Below are 26,306 nucleotides of genomic sequence, written 5' to 3' on the forward strand. Positions count from 1 at the left end.
AATCTAGTAGCTATTCACCTCGACAGTCTCCCTTTCCCAGGACAAACTTTCCTAGTCCTATTCTGTCTGATTTTATGCAAACTACAGCCTTGAAACCTCCCATAACAGACAATGTTTGCCTTGTCATCTATTAATTCCTTTAGATCATCAATACACTCAAATATTTTTCAACCCCATCTTCTTCACTGCTCGATTTTGGAAAGTACATGCATATAACAGTCATGTCCCAAACTGTTGCTGTTGTCTTTGCCACTAATAATCTGTCATTTTCATGATATATGCTCTCAACCTTCTTTGCCCAGCTTCTTCCAAGAATCAGTCCCACTTCATCTTGACCACGTAGTGTTCCTCCACCGTAGATTATCCAAAATGAACCATTAATGAAATCACTTCTTCCATGTCAAAATGTCAATATCATAAGCTTGTGTGTATAATAGAAGACAAACTTAAAACCACAGATTAACAATTTTTGAAAAATCGTTAGTGATCATGTAACAGCCTAAGAGGATATTACTTCTGTGAGTGAACCTGCCTGAAACATTTTTATTCTCTCACATGTAAACTAAAGCATAAATTTAAATAACTATTTGAAGTCACTGGGAAACATCTACATCTACATTTATACTCTGGAAGCCACCCAACGGTGTGTGGCGGAGGGCACTTTACGTTTCCACTCGCGTATGGTTCGCGGGAAGAACGACTGCCGGAAAGCCTCCGTGCGTGCTCGAATCTCTCTAATTTTACATTCGTGATCTCCTCGGGGCGTATAAGTAGGGGGAAGCAATATATTCGATACCTCATCCAGAAATGCACCCTCTCGAAACCTGGACAGCAAGCTACACCGCGATGCAGAGCGCCTCTCTTGAAGAGTCTACCACTTGAGTTTGCTAAACATCTGCGTAACAGTATCACGCTTACCAAATAACCCTGTGACGAAACGCGCCGCTCTTCTTTCGATCTTTTCTATCTCTTCTGTCAACCCGACCTGGTACGGATCCCACACTGATGAGCAATACTCAAGTATAAGTCGAACGAGTGTTTTGTAAGCCACCTCCTTTGTTGATGGACTACATTTTCTAAGGACTCTCCCAATGAATCTCAACCTGGCAACCGGCTTACCAACAATTAATTTTATATGATCATTCCACTTCAAATCATTCCATACGCACACTCCCAGATATTTTACAGAAGTAACTGCTACCAGTGTTTGTTCCGCTATCATATAATCATACAATAGAGAATCCTTCTTTCTATGTATTCGCAATACATTAAATTTGTCTATGTTAAGGGTCAGTTGCCACTCCCTGCACCAAGTGCCTATCCGCTGCAGATCTTCCTGCATTTCGCTGCAATTTTCTAATGCTGCAACCTCTCTGTATACTACAGCATCATCCACAAAAAGCCGCATGGAACTTCCGACACTATCTACTAGGTCATTTACATATATTGTGAAAAGCAATGGTCCCATAACACTCCCCTGTGGTACGCCAGAGGTTACTTTGATGTCTGTAGACGTCTCTCCATTGAGAACAACATGCTGTGTTGCGTTTGCTAAAAACTCTTCAATCCAGCCACACAGCTGGTCTGATATTCCATAGGCTCTTACTTTGTTTATCAGGCGCCAATGCGGAACTGTATTGAATGCCTTCCGGAAGTCAAGGAAAATGGCATCTACCTGGGAGCCTGTGTCTACTATTTTCTGGGTGTCTCATGAACAAATAAAGCGAGTTGGGTCTCACACAATCGCTGCTTCTGGAATCCATGTTGATTCCTACAGAGTAGATTCTGGGTTTCCAGAAATGATATGATACGCGAGCAAAAAACATGTTCTAAAATTCTACAACAGATCGATGTCAGAGATATAGGCCTATAGTTTTGCGCATCTGCTCGACGACCGTTCTTGAAAACTGGGACTACCTGTGCTCTTTTCCAATCATTTGGAACCTTCCGTTCCTCTAGAGACTTGCAGTACACGGCTGTTAGAAGCGGGGCAAGTCCTTTCGTGTACTCTGTGTAGAATCAAATTGGTATCCCGTCAGGTCCAGTGGACTTTCCTCTGTTGAGTGACTCCAGTTGCTTTTCTATTCCTTGGACACTTATTTCAATGTCAGCCATTTTTTCATTTGTGCGAGGATTTATGGAAGGAACTGCAGTGCGGTCTTCCTCTGTGAAACAGCTTTGGAAAAAGGTGTTTAGTATTTCAGCTTTATGCGTGTCATCCTCTGTTTCAATGCCATCATCATCCCAGAGTGTCTGGATATGCTGTTTCGAGCCACTTACTGATTTAACGCAAGACCAGAACTTCCTAGGATTTTCTGTCAAGTCGATACATAGAATTTTACTTTCGAATTCACTGAATGCTTCACGCACAGCCCTCCTTACGCTAACTTCGACATCATTTAGCTTCTGTTTGTCTGAGAGGTTTTGGCTGCGTTTAAACTTGCAGTGAAGCTCTCTTTGCTTTCGCAGTAGTTTCCTAACTTTGTTGTTGAACCATGGTGGGTTTTTCCCGTCCCTCACAGTTTTACTCGGCACATACCTGTCTAAAACGCATTTTACGATTGCCTTAAACTTTTTCCTTAAACACTCAACATTGTCAGTGTCATAACAGAAATTTTCGTTTTGATCTGTTAGGTAGTCTGGAATCTGCCTCCTATTACTCTTGCTCAACAGATAAACCTTCCTCCCTTTTTTTATATTCCTATTTACTTCCATATTCAGGGATGCTGCGACAGCCTTATGATCATTGATTCCCTGTTCTGCACTTACAGAGTCGAAAAGTTCGGGTCTGTTTGTTATCAGTAGGTCCAAGATGTTATCTCCATGAGTCGGTTCTCTGTTTAATTGCTCGAGGTAATTTTCGGATAGTGCACTCAGTATAATGTCACTCGATGCTCTGTCCCTACCAGCTGTCCTAAACATCTGAGTGTCCCAGTCTATAGCTGGTAAATTGAAATCTCCACCTAAGACTATAACATGCTGAGGAAATTTATGTGAAATGTATTCCAGTTGTTCTGCCACTAATGCTGCCGAGTTGGGAGGTTGGTAAAAGAAGCCAATTGTTAACCTAGCTCGGTTGTTGAGAATAACCTCCACCCATAATAATTCACAAAAACTATCCACTTCTATTTCACAACAGGATAAACTACTACTAACAGCGACAAACACGCCACCGCCGGTTGCATGCAATCTATCCTTTCTAAAAATTTCAGCAAAATTTATCTCTGGCTTCAGCCAACTTTCCATACCTATAACGATTTCAGCTTTGGTGCTTTCTATCAACGCTTGAAGTTCTGATACTTTACTAAAGCAGCTTCGACAGTTTACAATTACAATACCAATTTCTGCTTGGTTCCCGCATGTCCTGACTTTGCCCCGCACCCTTTGAGGCTGTTGCCCTTTCTGTACTTGCCCGAGGCCATCTAACCTAAAAAACCGCCCAGTCCATGCCACACAGCCCCTGCTACCCGTGTAGCCGACTGCTGTGTGTAGTGGACTCCTGACCTATCCAGCGGAACCCGAAACCCCACCACCCTGTGGCGCAAGTCGAGAAATCTGCAGCCCACATGGTCGCAGAACCATCTCGGCCTCTGATTCAGACCTTCTACTCGGCTCTGTACCAAAGGTCCGCAGTCAGTCCTGTCGATGATGCTGCAGATGCTGAAGCTCTGCTTTCATCCCGCTAGCGAGACTGGCAGTCTTCACCAAATCAGAGAGCTGCCAGAAGCCCGAGAGGATTTCCTCCGATCCATAGCGACACACATCATTGGTGCCAACATGAGCAACCACCTGCAGATGGGTGCACCCTGTACCCTTCATGGCATCCGGAAGGACCCTTTCCACATCTGGAATGACTCCCCCCGGTATGCACACGGAGTGCACATTGGTTTTCTTCCCCTGCCTTGCAGCTATATCCCTAAGGGGCCCCATTAAGCGCCTGACGCTGGAGCTCCCAACTACCAGTAAGCCCACCCTCTGCGACCGCCCGGATCTTGTAGACTGAGGGGCAACCTCTGGAACAGACGACCTCCCACTCTACCACAGGTGAGGGGTCAGCCTCAATGTGGGCAGTATCCCGGGCAGCCACAGCCGTAGACCGATCAGGGGATGCATGGAACGAGCTGGCCGTCTCCGACAAACCCCCGTCCGGACCCCCACAGTGATGCCTATTGGCAAGCTGTGTGACCGAAGCCAACACTGCCTGAAGCTGGGAGCAAAGGGATGCCAACTCAGCCTGCATCCGAACACAGCAGTCGCAGTATCTGTCCGTGCTAAATACTGTTGTGCAAAGAACGTCTGAACTAATCTACAGAGAACACAAACAATTCGACACAAAATTTAAACGATTATTAAAATACAAGATTGCCTAGTAAATGCAGTAATGCTGCTGCTTGCGAACTGCTGATACACTGCTCGGCGGCAAAAGGAGACTACGCGATTTTACACTATTCAGGTACTAAAATGTGATGCTACAACTCCCAAATACTATAATACGCCCGAAATTTATGAATTAAACAATGCAAGTACCCAAAAACACGCAAAGAAATTAAGAATTAAACTATGTAACAAATAAGTGAGCTAAGAGTATACGACTTGCTGTTGGCAGCTGCTTACCCAATGGCGGCATGGAGCAAACAATCAATGAAAAATGCCTAACAATAATCTAACAGATTAAGAGCACATTACTTCTAAATCTTAAACTGCTTGAAACATTTTTGTGCTTCAAAAGACAAATGCACACCATATTTTTTTGCAGTGGATTTTGGTTCTGCTAATACGTTATGTCAGTCTACATATTTGTTGAGAAATTACACCATCAATCACTGGGAAATGATTTAACCCTTTAATCTCTTATCATTACAAGGAACCAGGCTTGGACAACTGCAGTTTCAGATTTTTTTGTGTGGCCCAGGTAAAGGCCTGTCCAATTCAGGCCTTTTGCCAGTAAAGCTTCAGCAATTTCCAATCAAAATTTCATCCACTCCTTAATAATCTTAATTAATAAAATGTCTGCTAAATTCTGTTTTCTTGTGGCTATTCTGTATTTCATCCAGATTTTCAGTGTAGCCAAGTTGAAGAAGTGGAGAATGATGTTAAAAGTCAAATTCTTTGTCCTACACTAGATGCAGTAGCAACCTATTTGTTGATGACAGATGTTCTCTCCACACAATGACTGGTTACATACACAAAAGAGAGAACATGGTATTTCTTCCCCTTACTGAACCAGTGCTGTATCTTGATTTCTGGGTGAATTACAAAACACACAGATGCTATTAAAAAGCAATTACTATCTTTCCATCGTACTAAAAATAACTGCATCACTTCGAGCAATTTATATCAGTTCTCCTCTTTTTATTTTGAAATACCACAGAAGTTTACTACTCCTAAACTATTTGTTATAAATCTTCCCTTTCCATGATGTTCCGTGTCAACTACTTTCTCCAACAAGGGAATTACAAAGAAACACCTGTCTAAATGCAAGCAGCTTCCATGAGGAATGGCCTGTTAGAGCGAAAGAATCATGGACGAACCAAGTCCCAGCTCTGTACCTTCCAGATTTGTTGAAGCACCTTAGCATTTTCTTTTAAATCCATTACAAGACCCAAAGTTGATGTAATCATAGTTCCCACCACCAAACCCACAGGCCTAGATTTATGTTTGACAAACTGTTTCAAATTACTCTTTCCTGAAAAAGGAATCATCTGTTCAGCAATGGAACGGGATTTCTAATTTCCAGGAAGATTGATAGAAACAGTCCTCACAGTGGCAATATTAAATTGAACTTTCCATAGCTTCTTTATTTTCAGTTCTTCACTCACTATGTTAGTATCCCAAGGTCAAAATTATTTCTAAAAAAAGAAAAGCACTGTAACAAGACACAATGCTGGATATCACTGAGAGATTAAATCCTTGCTGAGACTACATTAAAATTCTAGGATACTGGACCTCACCCATTACTATTTAAATCAAGCTCAGCACCATTTGTAAGTAGTGATTTACCACTTTCTGCTATTGAATACATGATTGTGAATTCTGATGGAGAAGTAAAGAAATCTTACAGAAATACTGAGTCCAGCATTGCAAAACGCTTTTGAGTTTAAAAAAAAAAAAAAAAAAAAAAATCGGTTCCCTATGTGTCAATGAAAATAATAAATTTTTGAAAATAATGTACGGAATTAGGCCAGGAAGGTTACGGGAGTGAAGGATGTGCTGTAAGGATAGCTCCCATCTGCGCAGCTCAGAGAAGCTGACAGTGATGGGGAGGATCCAGATGGCATGGGTTGTGAAGCAGCCACTGAAATCTCGCATGTTCTGCTCTGCTACGTGTTGTGCCACTGGGTGGTCCATCTTGTTTTGGCAACGGTTTGGCTGTGGCCATTCATTCTAGCTGACACCTGGTCGATTGCCAGCCTCTGATGGGGTAGGATAAGCCTGTGACAGGACATGAGTAGGTTGTGCTGGGTGGGTGGACTGGGCAGGTCTCGCACCCGAGTCTTCGACAAGGCTATAATCCCTGTGGCAGGGGTCTGGGGGTGGGAGTGGCATAGGGGTGGATTAGGACGTTGGGGACACAGCACATAAAACAGATGGGCTACTCCACAACTGCAGTGAGTATTGTATACACTATTATATTGTATTGCTACAGATCAGTAATGTAAGATCAAACTTAAAAGAATGTAATTCATTTGTCTTAACAGATCTGAAGACGTTCAATATTTGAACGAAACTGATAATCATTACAAAGACAAATGCAATAAAATATTACAATAATTATTCAGTTGTCATAGATTAATCGCCACTTGGCAACATGTCAAGATTTAGAATTTGGTATCTCAGTTTATGAACTTTTTTTTTATTTTATTTTATTTTTTTTTAAATTGGCATGTGTGCGCATGTACCTCCCTCTTGCACCCCCCCCCCCCCCCCAATACACACACACACACACACACACACACACACACACACACACACACACACACACACACACACAAAAAACCACAGCTATGTTGCCCCAGCAATGCAGCCTAGCTGAGATGACAGGTAGAGTTGGGTGAAGCGGGTGAGCTGAACAAGAACCCGGAGAGGGGAAAATAGTGGCAAAGGGAAGAGAGAGAGGCCACTGCTGGCATGAGCATCCAGCTGGCAGCTGACACACACCCACTGAAGTCACCCATACGACTCTCAGTGGCACGCTCTGCCGCTTACCAGCCACGCTAGCCTATGCAACAGTTTGACACTGACCATTCATCTGGGTAGACAGCTTGTTAGTAGTCATGCTCACCTACAGGTGAGTTTCTGCAGAAATTCCAGTTGGGTTGGTAAGTGATATGGCCATTTTAACAGTTGGTCCTCCATCTGCTGGGATATGATCTGCCTATGACAAGCCTCTTAATAAATATTGTGGAAAGTTATCATAGAATGTAAATACTTTAGAATTAAAGGAGACCACTTACAGAAAAGCAGAAGTGTCAAGCTGCCGACAGGCACACAGAAAAGGAGGAAAACTTGCTACTTGTCAGAGTTATACTTCAACGAGCTAGAATAAAATACACAAACACACCACACTCTTACACGTGCCTATGCCCCTACGGTGTGCCAGATCGAGTGACAGTGCTAACGCTATTTTGCAGTAGGTGGGGGTAGTGGTGGGAGGGGGGGTAGAGGGAGAAGGTGGCAAGAGGCAGGGAGAGAGACTGGGGATGGGTGGTTAATGGCCTGGAAAAAGGTCGGTTTCCCAGTTAGGACTGTGGAAGGGAGCAGTGTCGGGTATGTGGGCTGACACGATTGTAACGACCAAAGTGGCACATGCTAAAAGCGATGTGAGCTATTCGGTGAGTGGTCTTCCTTAATCCTAAAGTGTTACGACTCTTAATAAGATGTGCTGGGAGATTCTATGGGACAAACTTGCACCTGGGACTCTTACACAAGTATGAAACTTGTGTAAATGTCTTGAAAGAAGCAGCAGTGATGAATTCCCTTACAAAACACTTGCGTGAACTATACCATATCAAGATACAGCCATACTATCAGTAGCTCATGAAGAGCCACACGGTAATGCTCCTCACAGTTCACATCTGGAAATGGAAGGGAATGAAGCCTCAATGTACGGTGTAATGTCCGCAGTTTACAGCAGCTCCAGTAATGTGGCGTGGGCAGAGTGCTATAGCAGATGTGACGCTACTGGAGGTGGTATGATCTTCCTTCCACGAATCATTGAAATGATTTACTCAGCGAGTTACCGTGGACCTACAGTTTAATAATGACCTCACAGCACAGTGCAAATTGGTATTTTCCGCAAATACAAAAATTTGCCGAAAGTGGATAAAGCAATTAGGAACATAAAAAGTCCTAGCACCGGCTGTGGATTGAGTTCCCAATTGGATTTGTAGCCTAAGTGTAAATTGACAGAGTATCCACGAATTCCAAAGCATTATTCCACTGTTTTGCATATAGTGTAACAAAAACATGGTCTATAAACTGAAGAGAAATGTTTCCTTACCATTCTTAATGTTTGGAAATTTCCGCCTAAAGAGTCCTCTGACAGATGCTAACTCAGGTAGGATACTCGGATGAGCAACTGCGTACTTGAAATCTTGCATGGACAAATTACCATTCTGCAAATCACAATAAGAATATCAGCTCTGAGTGGTCTTTGAAACTAAACAACATACATTATACAAATTACATAACATTCAGTAAGTGTTATTTGAACTTCTGTAAAAGAAATACTACTCTGTTTCTTCCACAATGGCTCTTACAGGGCTACCATCTCAGATATAACATCTGACCAATTAATTGTGATTAGGGCAATATTTTATTAAGGTTATTTAACTGACAAATCAAGCCATGGTACAACATACTTTGAATATAGGTATTTCTATTTACAGTGAGGTTTCAGTTGCCCGAGACTGCAGTTGTGTGCATGAGTTGCGTTTGCGTGTGTGTGTGTGTGTGTGTGTGTGTGTGTGTGTGTCAATCAGACAGGCCAAAGAATTGTTGGTACTGAACCACTTTTTATACTTCAGTGATGCCCATCATTTGGGGTACATAGCAAACAGCCACCAAAATGTTATGTATGTGATACATGTTTGAAAATATAAAATAATAGGATGGACAGAAAATCTACTCACCACCAAATGGTGGCTGGATGGGGGATTGTGATTGTGGGAATATATAAGGTTTCATAGCAAGTGTCTCCTTCTACCAGGGGAAGGAAGAGATATGACGGAAAAGGACTGGCGTGGTTTAGGAAATGGGAAGAGTTACAGAAAACTAGAAAAGTCACCCTGAAACCCAAGTCAAGGGAGACTTACTGGACACGATGAGAAGGAAATGGTGACTGTTGGTACCTGCATCAGATGAAATTTGAAAACCTGAGAAGTTAAAGATGGAAAATAGGATAATAAGTGAGACAGGGATAGCTGGAAAAAAAGACAGGTTGGAAAACAAAACAGTAAAATGGAACAAAGAAAAGGGACAGTTATTGAAAATAAATGCTGAGACAAGTGAAATTAACACCGCTAGAGGTAAGCAGGTGACAAGACCCAAGCACATATTGTAAAGCTAGTTCCTACCTGTTATGTTCTGAGAAACTGGTGCCTGGAGGCAGAATTCAGATGGGTAGTCATACCAATATAGAACACCTGACATTGTTTGCATAACGTCTGGTACACAAGATGTGTTGTTTCACGGATGGCTCTCCCTGTTCTGCTAATTACAGCTGGTGGTAGGAGAGTACATCATGCAAGTTTTTCAGTAGGGATGGTCACAGTGGAAAAAGCCCGAAAGTAGGCAACGAGGGAAGAAAGAATGTAGAGTCTTATCAGGATACTGCAGAGACTGAACAAATATGTATGCATCAAATGCCAAGGCTGTAGGAGGAGGAAAGCAGGGTGGCATCTGACAAAATGTTAAGTACTGTAGGTTTAATGTGAGGACAAGTGTGGAGCTGACCCTCAATGAAGATGAAGTCAACATCAAGGAAAGTGGCATGAGATTTAGAATATGACTATGTGAAATTTAATTGGAAGAAAGTACTTACAGATACCAAAAATTTTCAAAAGGTCACCATTGCCATGAATCCATATGGCAGAGAGGCATCAATGTATCTAAACTGGACCAGGAGATGAAGGCTTATGGATCCCAGAAAGGCCTCCTCCAAGCGATCCATGAAAGGGCCAGCATTAGGAGGAGCCATCCTGATTCCATACCCCTGATCAAAGCTAAAGTCTTACAGTATGGATACTCCTCAGTGGAAATCAGTTAGAGTAATTAATGACTCTAAGACAAATGTTTTTAAAAATAGTTCACAGGAGATGAAACGGGATGAAATTTACAATGAGCCGAATGCTAACATTTAATTTAATCTAGTCGATGGTAAATTTATGTCATCATTTGAAAATAGCTTTCTACAAAAGCTAAGCAGAAAGGACAATAAACAGCCTTGAAAAAACCATTGATCACTGGAAGGATTAAATTATCTTGGGAAAGGAAAAGTGGAACATATCTGTTGATAAGAACAAGTAGGATCCTGCAGTAGTTGCACACTACAGAAACTACTCAAAATTACTAAAAAAGATTATTAAAAATCAAGGAACATCCACATAATGTCAAAAATCTGTAATTCTGACAACAGACTTAAGGCTATGTGGTATTAGTAAAATGAGAGACGGGACAACCATCTGCATAACAGGATAATACTACTATTAAACTGAATGGAAGGGCTATAAATGATGAGTCGCAGCTAGCAAATGTATTTAAAAATCTTTTCTTAAATATGGTAGAAAGCATAGGGACGAAGAGATCAAGAGAAAAATCACAGCAGTATGCTGAAAATGTAACTTTCATGAAATTCAATCATATGAATGTATCGACAGCTTCTCCTTTTGAAATTAAGAAAATTATACATTCTCCAAAAATAAAACATCATTTGGTTTTGATGGTGTTTGCAATAGAGTACTAAAAATCTGTTCCCATATAATAAGCCCAGTCTTACCTGAAATATGTAACTTCAGGCATTTTTCCAGAGAGACTGAAATAAGCTGTTGTTAAACCCCTCTTCAAGCAAGGTGATGTGAGAGGTGTCCATAACTACTGACCTGTTTCACTGCTAACATTACCTAGCAAAATTTTTGAGAAGGTGATGTATTCTAGAGAAGTATATCACCTTAGCACACAAATGCTAAACAAATGAACTTCTAAAGGAATATATGACTGAATCCTATGTTGGAATGTGGTAATTTAATAGCATCAAAACTTTAAATACCAGTCGGAAATAGTTCCAGATAACTTTCTACCATACAAGAGCTTAAATAAATCTATGAATTTTCTTCATTTGCACGTAGCTGTGTAAACACACATGAAAAACACAACTTCATTGTTGTTTTGATTTTCAGAAAAATAATTTAAACAGAAAATAGGTGGCAAATAACCTGTATATCTGTGATGAGCTCCATTCCACCAGCCACTGTTGCTCCGGCTTCAAGGGCAATCTTTTGTTCTTCTTGTGTCTTTGCAAAAACTATGACAGATCTGTCTTCGCCATGTTCAAATGGATGTGGAATACCAGCAACTCTGGTAAAGTTATCAACAAATTTTGTCTGAAAAATACAATTTATAAATTACAGCATGAATAAAATAGTGCTGGAATCTAAAGTAAATAGTCACCAAACAAGAGCAGAAATTAAGAGTGAACATTTTAAAGTTGCAAATAATAACATAATAATTAGCAACAAATCTATATGAAAAGTGTTTGTGTGTTCTTCACTCATAACATATAAAATATGCTACCATGAAACAATTGAACAGGCAATTACTGCAATGACTTTACATTTAGGAATAATAATTGTGTCAAACAAATAAGTATTTCTTTAGAATACCACCAGTAACCTGCCCCTCCCCGTCAATTCTTTAAAGAATCAAACTCTCCAGTGTAACATATCTTCTCCAGTGTAAGACAGTTTTGCCTGATTACTTTACAAATGAGTTAATGTGTTAAACAGTTGCAGTTAAACATGTGAATTGTGTTTGGCCAAGAATTCAGCATGTGGCCCATGCTGTGGCACGAGTGTCATAGTGTTCAGCTTTGCTGGCACAATTTCCTAACTGCCACGCCATGCTGTCACAGCATGAGGTGTGGGGAAACTGTGAACGTGCCAGATATAAATGGCGATGACACACGACTTGGTTTTATTTTTCACATTTCTCAACAATCAGATCAAAAACAAAACCAATTTTCAGTATAACTGAATTATATTTAGCGCACTGATGACCTATAATTTTTATCTGGTACAAACTGTCAGTATACAGACACACACACAGACAGTTTCACATATTTTCACATGCAGGCTGCCATGTAATAGTGATTTATTTAGTTTCATAATTGAAAGAACATCTTCCATACATGTATTGGTCGAAATATTGTAGCACTTTTGCAACCTCATTATGCAGACATTGAAAGTGCCTGAGAAGAGCAGTATAGAACATCTTGCAATGTCATTATGATCAGTGTGCATTGAAGCTCACTTAAAATGCAAGTTCTGCATTCTATTCCAGATGTTCTAATTTTTGTTCCTGCACTCCTTTTTCCTCAATAAATTGAAGAACTCCTAGTTTTAAATCAAAAAATCATTCCAGGCATACCCCTTGACTTAATCAACTTATTTTGCAGTAACATATAAAATCTCATGGAGACCTTGCATATTACTGCAAAACTAGTTGGTTAAGTCAAGGGGCATGCCTGCAATGACTTTTTGATTTACAACTGTTCCACATTGTTGCAGCTGATACCCTGTGTGCGACTTCAGAAATTTTACTTTGCAAACCACTAATTTTTTTCACATGCTCCATGCCTGAAAATTTAGCACAAAGTGCTTTTGATGTAGAGAACAACGAATCTCATTTGTCGATCTTTGGAAATTTTTTTCCTTTACTGGCAACTCAATCTTTAAATTCTTTCTGCATGGTGCTGCACTGTCATTTCATAGCAAATCTGAATTACCCATTGCTTATATGAGTGCAGAATATACGTCGAGAAATGTCATACCTCTCTTCTGTCACTTTTGTGGTGAAAGATGCTAGTCTACTTATTTTTGTGCAAACAGCCACTGGACTTGTGAATGTCCTTCATATCACTAACAAAAAGCGAAAGGTAAACATCACTAACACCACGAGGCTGCTGAACTGAAGACATTTGTGCTGTCCGAAAAATGCAACACCGTAATACTAAATGAAATGTTGTGCTGTACCAGGTACTTAAGGGAACAAACGAGCAAAGCCGAGACAGACTGTACCTTGGCCCACTTGCGACCCACAGACCCTGCATGCGTGCACTTTGGCATGCCGTGGCTGGCCCTGATGTAAATCTTTATGGATGAAGACATAAAACCGTAATTATGTTGATTTTATAAGTTTCAGATTATTTGATCAAAGAATACCAAAAACGTCAAAACTGATTATAGGTCTTAAGACAGGCACCTAAATTACCCAGAATAGTACTCGACTACTGTTAAATCTGTAGTGTAACATTATACCTCTTAATGAGTTGATGATAGCATTTTAAATTTGTAATTTGGTCAATAACTATACGAAATTATGAAAATCAAATTTTTGTTGCTCCTGGAAGCCATTAGATTGGCAACTTGCAACTGGGACTGTGTGACCATAGCTATCTAGTAATATGGATGACATACAAAGTGTTCAGGTGTTAGCAGTATTGCTCCGAGAAGCATCAATAGCAATAATACTGACCCTTACAAATATTATTTGCATGTTACAAACGTTTGCAATATCTCACACTGAGCTGAAATATGAAATACTTTCTCAGTGAAATTATGGCTATTTACATAGTTGGTTTCACAGTAATCTATACTTACATTTAAATTTAGTAATTGGGCCTGTGGAGTAGGAGTTGTCAAGCAAAAATGTTTTCAATTTCCTTCTACAACTATTTCACTCTTTATCAACACCGGCCAAGACACACTCAGGAGGCCACTTTTGACCTCTTCAAACTGCTGCTGCATAGGATGGGTGGCCGCGCATGGCAGACAAACGGCACGCTTATCTGCTAAGGAAAGCAGCACGTCGGTCTGACAGCAGTAGTTTGGCAGCTTCTGCATAGGGACTCTCAATTGGGCTAGTGTAAAAGGCGCTAGTGGCCAAACGTATTCTACAATGGTAAATTGTATTAAGATGGCATAAGATGGACAGACTTGCAGATCAATAAAGAACATGTAAGTCGTGTTCTGAACAGACAAAGGATCGGTGCAAACAGATGAGGGTGGTCCAATCCACTACCTAGGAAGTACCACTTAGAACACGTAGCTCATTGAGGGACTGAGTACAGCGTGTGGCCAGGTAAGACAAGAATGTTTTCTACCAAGCTTAATCCCCAGGAATTTCATAGTTTCAATGAATGGAAGAACAACAGGACCAAGAAGTAAAGATGGTGTAAGAAACCCACTGCACTGCCACCACACAAATGGTTTTGTCAGTGGAAAAGTGCAAGTCACTGTCAACGCTCCAAAAGTAAAGACGATCGAGACAGTGCTGAAGATGCCGCTTAAGGAGACAAGTCCACGGAGAACTGCAATAGTTCGCAAAGTCATTCATGAAAATGGAGCTGGAGATAGACCATAATAACATTTAAAGGCTACAGCAAACAGGACGACGCTCAGGATGGAACCTTGAGACACTCCATTCTCCTGGATAAAGGTGTCTGACAAGGCCAAACCCATACATACTTTGAAAACTTGGTCTTCTAAAAATTGCTGAAGTAAATGGGGTAGGCAGCCTGCGAGATCATCGGTCCCTTACACAAGGGGAAAGAAAAGAAAGGCGACATGCAGCACAATAACAGGAGAAAGGAGGAACCAGAAGAACAACAGAAGGACAACAAACACTAGTATGGACAAAACAGGAAAAGAAAACTACAGAGAGAAGCAAGAAACAGGTAGAAGGGGTAAAAACAAGAGAGCAGTGACCGTGGCTGGCCGACCACGAGAACAAAAAGGAAAAGCCAGCCACTCTGTGACACATTATAACATCCACCCTAAAAGCATTAGAGAGGAGAATACAAGGGGAGAAAGGACATGTGCTAAAACTTATAAAGAATGATAAAACCCACTGTCACATATAAAAAGTAAAACTAAATTAGCCGATAAGGCGTTGCCAGCTAAAATTAATGGCAACGAGTCCAGTAACTGAAGAGTCCATTCCAGAGCAGCCAAAGGAGGACAGCTCACCAAGATCCAAGATATGGGCCACTGTCAGCCGGGCGCCGCACCGATACTGAGGTGGGTCACTATGCCGCAGGAGGTAGCCGTGGGTCACCCGAGCATGGCCAATGCAGAGCTGGAAGAGAACCACAGAGTCCCTGTGAGAGGCCCGCACGGAGGACTGCCACACATTCTTAGTCTCCTTAATGGCACACAATTGTTGTGCGTGCTGAGGTTATGCGATTTCGTCTCCCAAACCCGCAAAATGTTGTGGCGTAGTACTGAACACAGGTCACTTGCAGAGAAGCTGATCTCCATAACCAGTTTCCGCGTAGCATGTTTGGCCAGCCTGTCAGCAAGTTCGTTGCTTGGGATTCTGACGTGACTTGGGGTCCAGACAAACACACTGAACAACTGGACTGTTCCAGGGCCTGAATAGTCACTACCAAAGGATGACGAGGGTAGAACTGGTTGATAGCTTGTAGGCTGCTCAAGGAGTCAGTACACAGAAGAAATGACTCCCCAGGGCATGAATAGATGTGCTCAAGAGCACGAGATATAGCCACCAGCTCAGCAGTGGAAACACTGCAGCCATTGAACAAGGAATGCTGTTCAATATGTCCTTCACGGACATACGCGAAGCCGATGTGAGCATCAGCCATAAAGCCGTCGGTGTAAACCACTTCGTGGCCTCGGTAAATGTCAAGAATCGAGAGGAAGTGGCAGCAGAGAGTCGCGGGGTTAACTGAGTCCTTAGTGCCATGTGAAAGGTCCAGTCCAAGCTGTGGCCTAGGTGTACGTGAATGGACCTCAAGTATAGGTGGTAAAGGCAAGGACCCCAGTTCAGAAAGAAGGGATCGGACACGAACTGCAATTGGAAGCCATGACCTGGGCTGCAAATGCAGGAGATGAACCGCCGTGGGTGGGAAAAGGAGACGGTGATTCGGATGCGCAGGAGAACTACGAACGTGTGCAATGTAACTGGCCAGCAGTTGTGCACGTGTAACTTGCAATGGACTCTGCCCTCTCCACAAGGACGCTGGTCACCAGACTCGTCCTAAAAGCTCCTGTCACTGGGCGAACGATACAGTGGTGCACTAGGTCGAGTGAACGCAACGCTGAGGGTGTCGCCAAACCATAAACCAGACTCCCACAGTCAAGGTGGGATAGAACAAGGGCTCTGGACAGCTGCAGCAGTGTAGAGCGATTTGCACCGCAGTTGGTGTTGCTCAGGCAGTGGAGGGCACTGAGATGCTGCCAGCACTTCCACTTCAGCTGACAACGATGAGAAAGCCACCTCAATCAGGCGTCGAAAACCAGTCCTAAGAATCGATATGTCTCCACTACGAGTGGACCATCATAAGGTAAAGTTCTGGATGAACGGTACGATGCCAACAGAAGTGCATAACACATGACTTTGCAGTCGAAAACTGGAAACCATGGGATAGAGCCCATGGCGGCACCTTGTGGATGGCTCCCTGTAGATGCCACTCCGCAACGCCAGTACTGGTGGAGCAGTACGAAATACAGAAGTCGTCTTCATACACAGAAGGTGGGATGGGTGGCCCTACAGCTGCTCCTGGAGCATTAATGGCCACTAAAAACAGAGAGACACTCAAAACAGAGCCCTGCGGGACCCCTTTCTCCTGGATATGAGGGGGGACTATGGCAGGCACCAACTTGGACATGGAAAGTACAAAGCAACAGGAAATTTTGGATGAAAATCGGGAGCGGGCCTTGGAGACTCCACTCATATAATGTAGCAAGGATATGATGTCTGTTGGGATGGCAGACTCGAGGGACACAAGATTATCAGTGGTAGAGCGACCCTAGCGGAAGCCACCCTGACATGGGAGCCAGCAGGCCACGTGACTCCAGGACCCAACCCAACTGTTGACTCACCATACGTTCCAGCAGCTTACAAAGAACATTGGTGAGGCTGTTGGGCCAATAGCTATCCACATCAAGCGGCGTTTTACCAGATTTGAGCACCAGAATGATGGTGCTCTCCCACCATTGCGATGGAAAGAGGCCATCACACCATATCTGATTGAAGATGACGAGGAGATGTCACTTGTAGTCAGATGAGAGATGTTTAATCATTTGGCTGTGGATCCCATCTGGCTGTGTCGAGGCAATGAGCAAGGGCACTGAGGAGCTCCCACTCTGTAAATGGAGTGTTATAGGATTCACTGTGGCATGTAGTAAACGAGAGTACTTCCTCTTACAGCCACTGTTTGAGAGTGGGAAAGGCTGGGAGGTAATTATTCAACACAGAGGCTCGAGCATAGCGCTCAGCAAACTGCTCGGCAATCACGTTTGCATCGGTTTATAACACGCCATGTATGTTAATACCAGGAACACCTATTGGGGTCTGGTACCTGAAAACATGTTTGATCTTTGCCCAGACTTGGGAAGGTAATGGATGGCACCCAGTGGTCGAGGCATACTGCTTCAGCAACTTCCACTGACCACCAAGGGACTGCCTTTCACTGGGGGCACCCTAAAGAGTGAGGGATCGTGCTTTATGCCACAGAAACAATTGTAGTAGTCACCTGATAAACCACCACATCAATGTTCCTGTGTGGGGGAGATTCAATGGTGACAGCAGAGTTTCCCAGTCCACCTTGTTTAAAGCCCACCTGGTCAGGTGTCCGTGGGCTTAATGCTGGGGCAGTGACAGGAAGATGGGAAGTGGTCACTACCACACAGGTCATCATGTGCTCTTCAGTGGATAGATGGGAGAAGTCCTGGGCTGCAAATTCATAAATCAATGGCCGAGTAACTACCATGAGCCAAACTGAAATGTGTGGCAGCCACAGTATTTAAAGGGCAGAGGTCAACCTGAGACAGTAAAGTTTAGACATCTCTGCCTCAGCCAGTAAGCACAGTGCCACCCCACAAGGGGTTATGGGTGTTAAAATCTCCCAAAAGTAGGAAAGGTTTAGGGAGTTGGTCAATCAGTGCAGTTAATACAATCAGAGATACTGCACCATCTGGAGGAAGATATACATCGCAGAAAGTTATTTCCTGTGTCGTCCTTATTCTGACAGCCACAGCTTCAAGAGGGGTTTGAAGGGGCACAGTGTTACGACAGACTGAGTTTAGGAAATAAACCGAAACTCCACATGACACTCTATTATAGTCGCTACAGTTCCTGTAGTATCACTTATAGCCATGGAGGGCAGGGGTCTGCATTGCCGGGAACCAGGTTTCCTGGAGGGCAATGCAGAAAGCAGGTGTAAAGCTTAACAGTTGCTGTAGCTCAACCAGGTGGTGGAAAAAACTGCCACAATTCCACTGGAGGGTGACATCATCATGAGACTGGGAAGGCACGGAACATTCAATGAGGCAGTTTATGCCTCAGGGTCACCTACTGCCACTGAATTTTTGCCTGAGCAATCTATATCCATTGTGTCTGATGGTCCGGCAGATATAGGTCCTCAGCGGATGCCAGAATCTCCACCTCACCTGCAGATGCAGAGCTTGTCGGTAGCAGAGGTGTGGGTGCCACCGCAATTCCCTTTGTCTTGGGGACCTTCTTTTCGGATTTCCCTTGCTGCTCCTTTGGTTTCCCTGGCTGGGAGGACTTCACTGATTCAGTCTTCGAGACTGAGGATGAGCATTAAAACCTACGACCAGCTGCTTTTGGGCTCTTCAGCCACTGGCAGGTGTCATCTTTCCCACTAGCAGAAACCTGGGAACGGAGTGACCCAAGGGACCCCTTCCTCGCGAGAGGAGCTGAAGAAGACTTACGCTTCTCTGGCTGTTGCTCCTGAAGTAGGTGGTGTGTGAGCAACAGGGAGGTGAGTGCTCCCCACTGTCAAGGGGGCAGGTGTAATCTTCTGGTTCTGAGAGGTGGCAGGAATGCGAGGAACTGATGGGGTGACAACTGTTCTTGTTGCGGCGGTGTAAGAGGAGGTCATAGCCACAGGATGTACGTGCTCAATTTTGTCTTAGCTTCCATGATTTTCCTCTATTTCTGTGAAATCCTGCAGTCTGGCGAGCTAGTTGAATGATGCTCTCCGCAGTTGACACAGATTGGAGGCAGGGCACATGGAGTATTGGGATGTGATGGATGTCCACAATCTCGACATGTGACACTGGAAGTACAGTGGAAAGACATATGGTTGAACTTGCAGTACTTAAAGCACAGCATTGGGGGAGGGATATATGGCTTGACGTCACAGCAGTAGATCATCATCTTGACCTTCTCGGGCAATGTGTCACCCTTGAAGGCCAATATGAAGGCACAGGTGGCAACCTGATTATCCTTCGGACCTCAATGGACGCGCCGGACAAAATGAACACCTCGCCGCTGTAAATTGGCGTGCAGCTCGTCGTAAGACTGCAAAAGAAGGTCCCTGTGGAATATAAGACCCTAGACCATATTAAAGCTCTTACGGGGTGTGACGGAAACAGAAACATCTCCCAACTTGTCACAAGCTAGTAATGCTCGTGACTGGGCAGAGGATGCTGTTTTTATCAAGACTGACCCAGAGTGCATTTTGGACAAGCCCTCCACCTCCTCAAACTTGTCCTCCAAATGCTCCACAAAAAACTGAGGCTTCATGGACATACGAGGTACCGGGGCGAGTAAGGTTCACTACCATCCTTAGCCTGGCATCCTCCCATAGCGTGTCCTGGGAGGGGAACAATTTGGGGTCATATTTCTTAACATTGAAGTTAGACTGCCCGCTTAGAGATTGCTGGTGGTGGAACACGAGCAAGAGATGACGTACTACGTTTCATGGCGTGTCATCCTCCCTGATGCCACCCACTCAGACAAGAGACCCTCCGCATGGGTGCCACCCAGCATTAGCAGGGCCACTTGGCAGGATCCCTGTGTTGTTACGGGGCTACAACCAACAGGGTACATGGCGATCCCACCACAATGGACAGGCTACCATGCCGGATATGAGGTGTTAAGAAGTTCATGGTCGTCATTGACGCAGAAAGCGACACTGCAAGGTGCATGGTGAAAAACGCACCCAAGGAGGTGTCCTTGCCCAAGAGATGGAGAGTGAGCGTGACTGCAATGTGACAACGAGAAAACGGGCTAAAGATCTCAAAGCACAATGGACACGATGCACCATGTAAGGCACCCTTCCCCAATTGGCTCGCTCTTTGGCAAAATTTAGAAAGATGGAGGTCAAACCCGACAGAGGACCAAGGCTGAAATATGTGAGACTCCTTTTAGTCACCTCTTACGACAGGCAGGAATACCTCAGGCCTATTCTAACTTCCGGACCCGCAGGGGGTCTAGAACTCCTGACAGAGGGATCAATTGGCAATTTGGAAAGTTAACAGCTCAGGAATCACCCTTCCAAGGGCCTGGCCTGTACCAGGGGGTATGGGTGAACCCTACCTGTTGATCCGGGGCTGGGAATTATGCGTTACCAAATCACCTGTTACATGTCAAATGTAGGGGCAGCCTTCAGGAGTGCACAGGGAGAAAGAAGAACCAGAGGAACCTGAAATGCCGAAGCGGAGGAAGGTTAGGAGAAGGATTACAAAGAAAGAAAGAAAGAAAGAAAAAACAGATGATGGGTTGTTCTGATGTGAGGCTGTTAAAACCTCAGAACACATTCCCAAAAATATTGTAGACATGATCCCCAGGGGACAGAAAACGAATATCAGAATACAAACTGCAGCATGGAAAGGAAAGAAGAACATAAACGATTAAATAAGGGCATTCCATCAGGAAATGGTGGACAGTTAAAAGTTGGGCGCAACATGCACAAAGTGTTGGGAAGCATCACTTAACAAATGGTGATGGCTAAAAGGACAGTGCCCAATATGCAGCCTAGTTAAAATGACCTCCTCGGAGTGAGAGGAGGTCGTCCAAGCCACTGGGAGAGCCTTAATATCCTGGAGCTTGTTCTCATGAAGGGAGGACCAATTGTGATGCCAAAGTAACACCACTGCTGACAGACGGCAACTCAGGGATCAGAGGGAATGTAAGAACCAGCGGGCTGAGGTACGAAGTCTGCAGCCTTGGCAGCAGCCTCATTTCCTGTCAGACCGATGCGACCAGGAACCCACATAAACAGCACTGTGGTTCCATAAGAGTGAGCAAGTGACAGCTTTCCTGGACCTGTTGCACTAGGGGATTGACACTGTGCAGCACACAGAGGCTCTGAAGGGTGCCGAGAGTCTAAGCAGATGACAAAATAGAAAAACCTGTGTCACCGCTGTATGTACTATGTGGCCTGATACAGGGCGAAGTGCTCTGATGTAAATACTGAGCAGTGTTCTGAAAGCCGATAAAAAAAATGTTGGTGCGAATGGTGAAGGCACACCTGACACAATGGTCAGTCTGAGAGCCATCAGTGTATACAAAGGTACTATTGCGAAGATCATGAAACTGAAGGCGACTGAGCTAGGATGGTGTAGTGTCCTTAGGAAGTGAATGAAGGCACAGGTGAACACAGGCTGCTGCACAAAGCCAAGGTAGTGAAGGGTTTACATCCACCGGGACAGTTGCAGGTAGCGTGAGGTTAATCTGCAAGAGCAAGAACCGAAAGCGAACTCCAGGAGGTGACAGAGAAGACCGACACACCCCATACTGTTGATCAAAGGACAAATTGAAGGAGGCGGCATAGAATGGGTGGCCATGCATGGCACAGAAACGGCACGTATATCTAGTAGTGTGGCAGCTTCTGCAAACAGACTCTCAATCGAGGTTGTGTAAAATGTGCCAGTGACCAAACGAATGCTATGATGGTGGGTAGTATTAAGTCGGTGTAAGAGGGCCGGATGTGCAGATGCATAAATGAAACACCCGTAATCTAGTTTCGGACCGACGAGGGACTGGTACAAATGGAGGAGGGTGGTTCAATCTGCAACCCAAGAAGTATCATTGAGGACATGTAGGACACTGAGGGACCGCATACAGTAGGCCGTCAGGTAAGACACATGGGAGGACCTATCAAGCATGAGTCCCAAGAATTTCATAGTTTCAATGAATGGAAGAGCAACAGTCCGAAGATGTAAAGGCAGTGGAAGAAACCAAATACGCTGCCAGAAATTCATACAAACTGTTTTGACAGTGGAAAAACAAAAGCCACTGTCAATGTTCCATGAGTAAAGATGATCGGGACACAGTCAAAGATGCCAGTCAAGGAGACAAGTCCACGAAGGACTGCATTTAACACGAAAATCGTCAAGGAAAGGGAGCTGGAGATGTCGGGCTGAAACAGGCCATTATAGGGTTAATGGCGATAGAAAAGAGGACGACACTCAGCACGTAACCCTGAGGCACACCACTTTCCTGGATAAAGGTGTCCGACAAGGCAGAACCCACACGTACCTTGAAGGAAACAGGGCAGGCGGCCACGGAAGCGCCACATGTAGAGAGTACAGAGGAAGTACAGAGGATACAACTCCCCCAACTGGTGTCATGGGCTTTTTCCGAATCGAAAAACATGGCCACAGGCTGGGATTTCCACAGAAAACCATTCATGACATGGGTGGGCAAAATGATGTGATGGTCAACTGCAGAATGTTGTGCTCGAAATCCACACTGAGCCACCATACCAACCATGCATGAATCACACGTTCCATCACCTTGCAAATACAGATGGTGAGAGAAAGGGGGCAGTAGCCAGAAGGAAGGTGTTTGCCCTTACTGGGCTTAGGTATGGGTATGACAGTGGCTTCACGCCACTGTTCAAGAAACGTGCCCTCTGCCCAGATGTGGTTGTATGTCCGGTTGTATGTATTAAGCAGAAAGTGCTTGCCCACAAGAGAAAGGAGCAGCAACATCTGAAAGTGAAAGCGTCTCACCCTAAGGGGGAGGATCGAGACGAACTGAGAGCACGATCTAGCTCCCTCAAAGTAAAGGTGGCATGTAGCACTCAGGATTCTCAGAAGAAAAGGGTATCTCTTGAGCCTCCTCCGCTCATTTCCAATGGAGGAAGGCAGGGTAATAGTGGGAGGAGCTCGAAATCTTCTCAAAATGGCGGCTCAAGGTATTCCTTCCATCCTTTCCAGCCTACCAGTTGTGTAGCTGGTGACTTCACCATGTGAGACAAGAGTCTGATGGCTTGTTGCACAACTGGATGAGGAGACAGTGATGCTATCATGACATGAGCGATTTTACAACCTCAGAGCTGAATTTGACACTGCATGTCTGCGTGGCCATCTCCTTCATGGAGGGAGATATAGCAAGAGCAGTACTGTAAGTGCCAGATGGTAAAACGCAGGGTTTGCGACTAGCCAATAACTTGCAAGCGACCGGGTAAAGTACTTTTTCCTTTATCCAGATCACCTGCACAGAACGCCCATCGAGAAACACAGGACAATCTCTAGAGGCAGCAGTATGGTCGCCACTGCAGTTGATGCAGCACGGAGAATGAGGCGGACAATCGTCCTCGTGCAGACCCCCACCACAGGTTACACATTTGACCGAGTGTCGACAAGGCATTCGAGTGTGGTTGAAACGATGACACTGGTAGCAGCAAATTGTGTTTGGAATGTACAGTTTTTTTTTTTTTTTTTTTTGTTTGTGGTTTTAGGGCGCAAAACTTCTATGGTCATTAGCGCCCAGCCCGTGACGTAGAAAACAGGAAAAAAACGAAATTTAAAATCAGCAGCAATGGAAACAAAGTCAGAAAATTTGAGAAACTAAAGGCAGAAGGAATGCTTAAAAGTCCACTATAGAAAGGGGTTGGTTGTCCCCCAAAAAAAAGCTTCAAATGACTGACGTCATTTCACTGTCACTAATAAACTGTAGAACGCGGTCAGCTGAGCGCGTGTCATCTGCTAAAATCGACGATAGATCAGGCGATAGCTGTAGACGGGAGCGTAACGGATTAAAATAGGGGCATTCAATTAAAAGGTGTCTGACCGTCCACAGCTGAGAGCAGTGGGGACAGAGTGGGGGAGGATCACCGCTTAAAAGATGTCGATGACTAAAAAGACAGTGCCCTATCCGGAGTCGAGCTAAAATTACCTCCTCCCGACGACGCGTTCGGGAGGAAGAGGTCCAAGCGCAAGGAAGGGCTTTCACTTCCCGCAATTTATTGTGGGGAAGTGTTGACCAATGCGCATGCCATAAATGAGTAACTTGGCGACATAAACCGCTCCGTAAATCGGTAAACGGAAGAGACTGAAGAGCTGGCCGAGGAAGGGAGACTGCAGCCTTGGCCGCTATATCGGCCGCCTCATTTCCACAGATACCAGCGTGTCCCGGGAGCCAGAGGAACGCCACTGAGACGCCCCCCAGGTGGAGCAAGCGCAGACAGTCCTGAATCCGGTGGACCAGAGGGTGCACAGGGTAAAGAGCTTGGAGACTTAGGAGAGAGCTGAGAGAATCTGAGCAGATTACGTACTGTATCCGCTGATGGCGGCGGATGTAGTGGACAGCCTGGAGAACAGCGTAAAGCTCCGCAGTATAAACCGAACACTGGTCGGGGAGCCGAAAGTGATTTGGGGTGTCGCCAACAATATAGGCACTCCCTACACCTAACGATGTTTTCGAGCCATCGGTGTAAATAAATGTGGCTTCCGTCATTTGTGCACATAGAGCAGCAAATGCCCGACGGTAAACAAGTGTAGGGGTACCATCCTTGGGAAATTGACATAGGTCTCTGAGCAAGTCGATCCGGGGACGGAGCCAAGGCGGTGCTGTACCCCAAGTTGTCAAGAAGGTTTTAGGAAAGCAGAAGGAAAGAGAATGGAGCAGTTGACGGAAGCGGACTCCCGGGGGTAGTAGGGAGGAGGAGCGGCCTGCATACCCGACATCAAAGGAGGCGTCGAAAAAAAGGTTATGGGCTGGATTAGCAGGCATGGAAGACAGATGGCTAGCGTAACGACTCAGAAGGACTGCCCGCCGATTGGACAGCGGAGGTTCAGCAGTCTCAGCATAAAGGCTGTCCACAGGGCTGGTGTAAAAAGCTCCAGACACTAAACGTAATCCACGGTGGTGGATAGAGTCGAGACGCCGAAGAATAGACGGCCGAGCAGAGGAGTAGACTATGCTTCCATAATCCAATTTCGAGCGCACTAAGGCGCGATAGAGGCGGAGAAGGACCACTCGGTCCGCTCCCCAAGAGGTACCATTCAGGACACGGAGGGTGTTAAGGGAACGCAGACAGCGAGCCGAAAGATAGGAAACGTGGGAGGACCAGCACAGTTTTCTGTCAAACATAAGACCCAAGAATTTAGCGACGTCGGAAAACGGAAGGTTGACAGGACCTAGATGTAAGGAGGGCGGAAGAAACTCCTTACGTCGCCAAAAATTAACACAAACGGTCTTACTGGGTGAGAAACGGAAGCCGGTTTCGATGCTCCACGAGTGGAGGCGATCGAGACATCCTTGAAGACGTCTTTCAAGAAGGCTGGTCCGTTGAGAGCTGTAGTAGATCGCAAAATCGTCCACAAAGAGGGAGCCCGAGACATCAGGAAGGAGACAATCCATAATTGGATTAATGGCGATGGCAAACAGTACAACACTCAGCACGGAGCCCTGGGGTACCCCGTTTTCTTGGGAGAAAGTACGGGAGAGAGTAGTGTTCACCCGCACCCTAAATGTGCGCTCTGCCATAAATTCGCGAAGAAAAAGGGGCAGCTGGCCTCTAAAGCCCCAAGAGAACAGTGTGCGGAGGATGCCTGTCCTCCAACAGGTATCATACGCTCTCTCCAGATCAAAAAATATTGCTACCGTTTGGCGTTTCCGGAGAAAATTGTTCATGATATAAGTGGAGAGAGCAACAAGATGGTCAACAGCAGAACGATGCTTTCGGAATCCGCATTGGGCTGGTGTTAAAAGACTGCGGGACTCCAGCCACCAAGCTAAACGGTAATTCACCATACGCTCCAAAACCTTACAGACACTACTCGTGAGAGAAATGGGACGATAGCTAGAGGGGAGATGTTTGTCCTTTCCAGGTTTCGGAACGGGAACGACAATAGCTTCCCGCCATCGCCTGGGAAAGGTACTGTCGGTCCAAATTCGATTATAAAGGCGAAGGAGGTAACGCAGGCTATGGGTTGATAAATGCAGCAACATTTGGACATGGATACCATCCGGTCCTGGGGCGGAGGAGCGAGAAGAAGAGAGTGCATGTTGGAGTTCGCGCATGGAGA

At 44.8% G+C, this 26,306-nt stretch overlaps 1 protein-coding gene across 1 annotated transcript in view; it reads right to left on the bottom strand.

The window, feature by feature from the left end:
- LOC126416502 (39S ribosomal protein L1, mitochondrial) overlaps positions 1–26,306 on the bottom strand; it is a 56,942-nt gene that overhangs the window by 22,185 nt on the left and 8,451 nt on the right. The window contains exons 4-5 of the mRNA XM_050084243.1: positions 11,433–11,600; positions 8,501–8,615 (exon numbers count right to left, since the gene is read on the bottom strand). Coding sequence (XP_049940200.1) covers positions 8,501–8,615; positions 11,433–11,600 — 283 coding nt within the window. The remainder of the gene's footprint in view (positions 1–8,500; positions 8,616–11,432; positions 11,601–26,306) is intronic.

Source organism: Schistocerca serialis, chromosome 8, assembly GCF_023864345.2.
Source record: "Schistocerca serialis cubense isolate TAMUIC-IGC-003099 chromosome 8, iqSchSeri2.2, whole genome shotgun sequence".
In the NCBI taxonomy this organism is placed as follows: Eukaryota; Metazoa; Arthropoda; class Insecta; order Orthoptera; family Acrididae; genus Schistocerca; species Schistocerca serialis.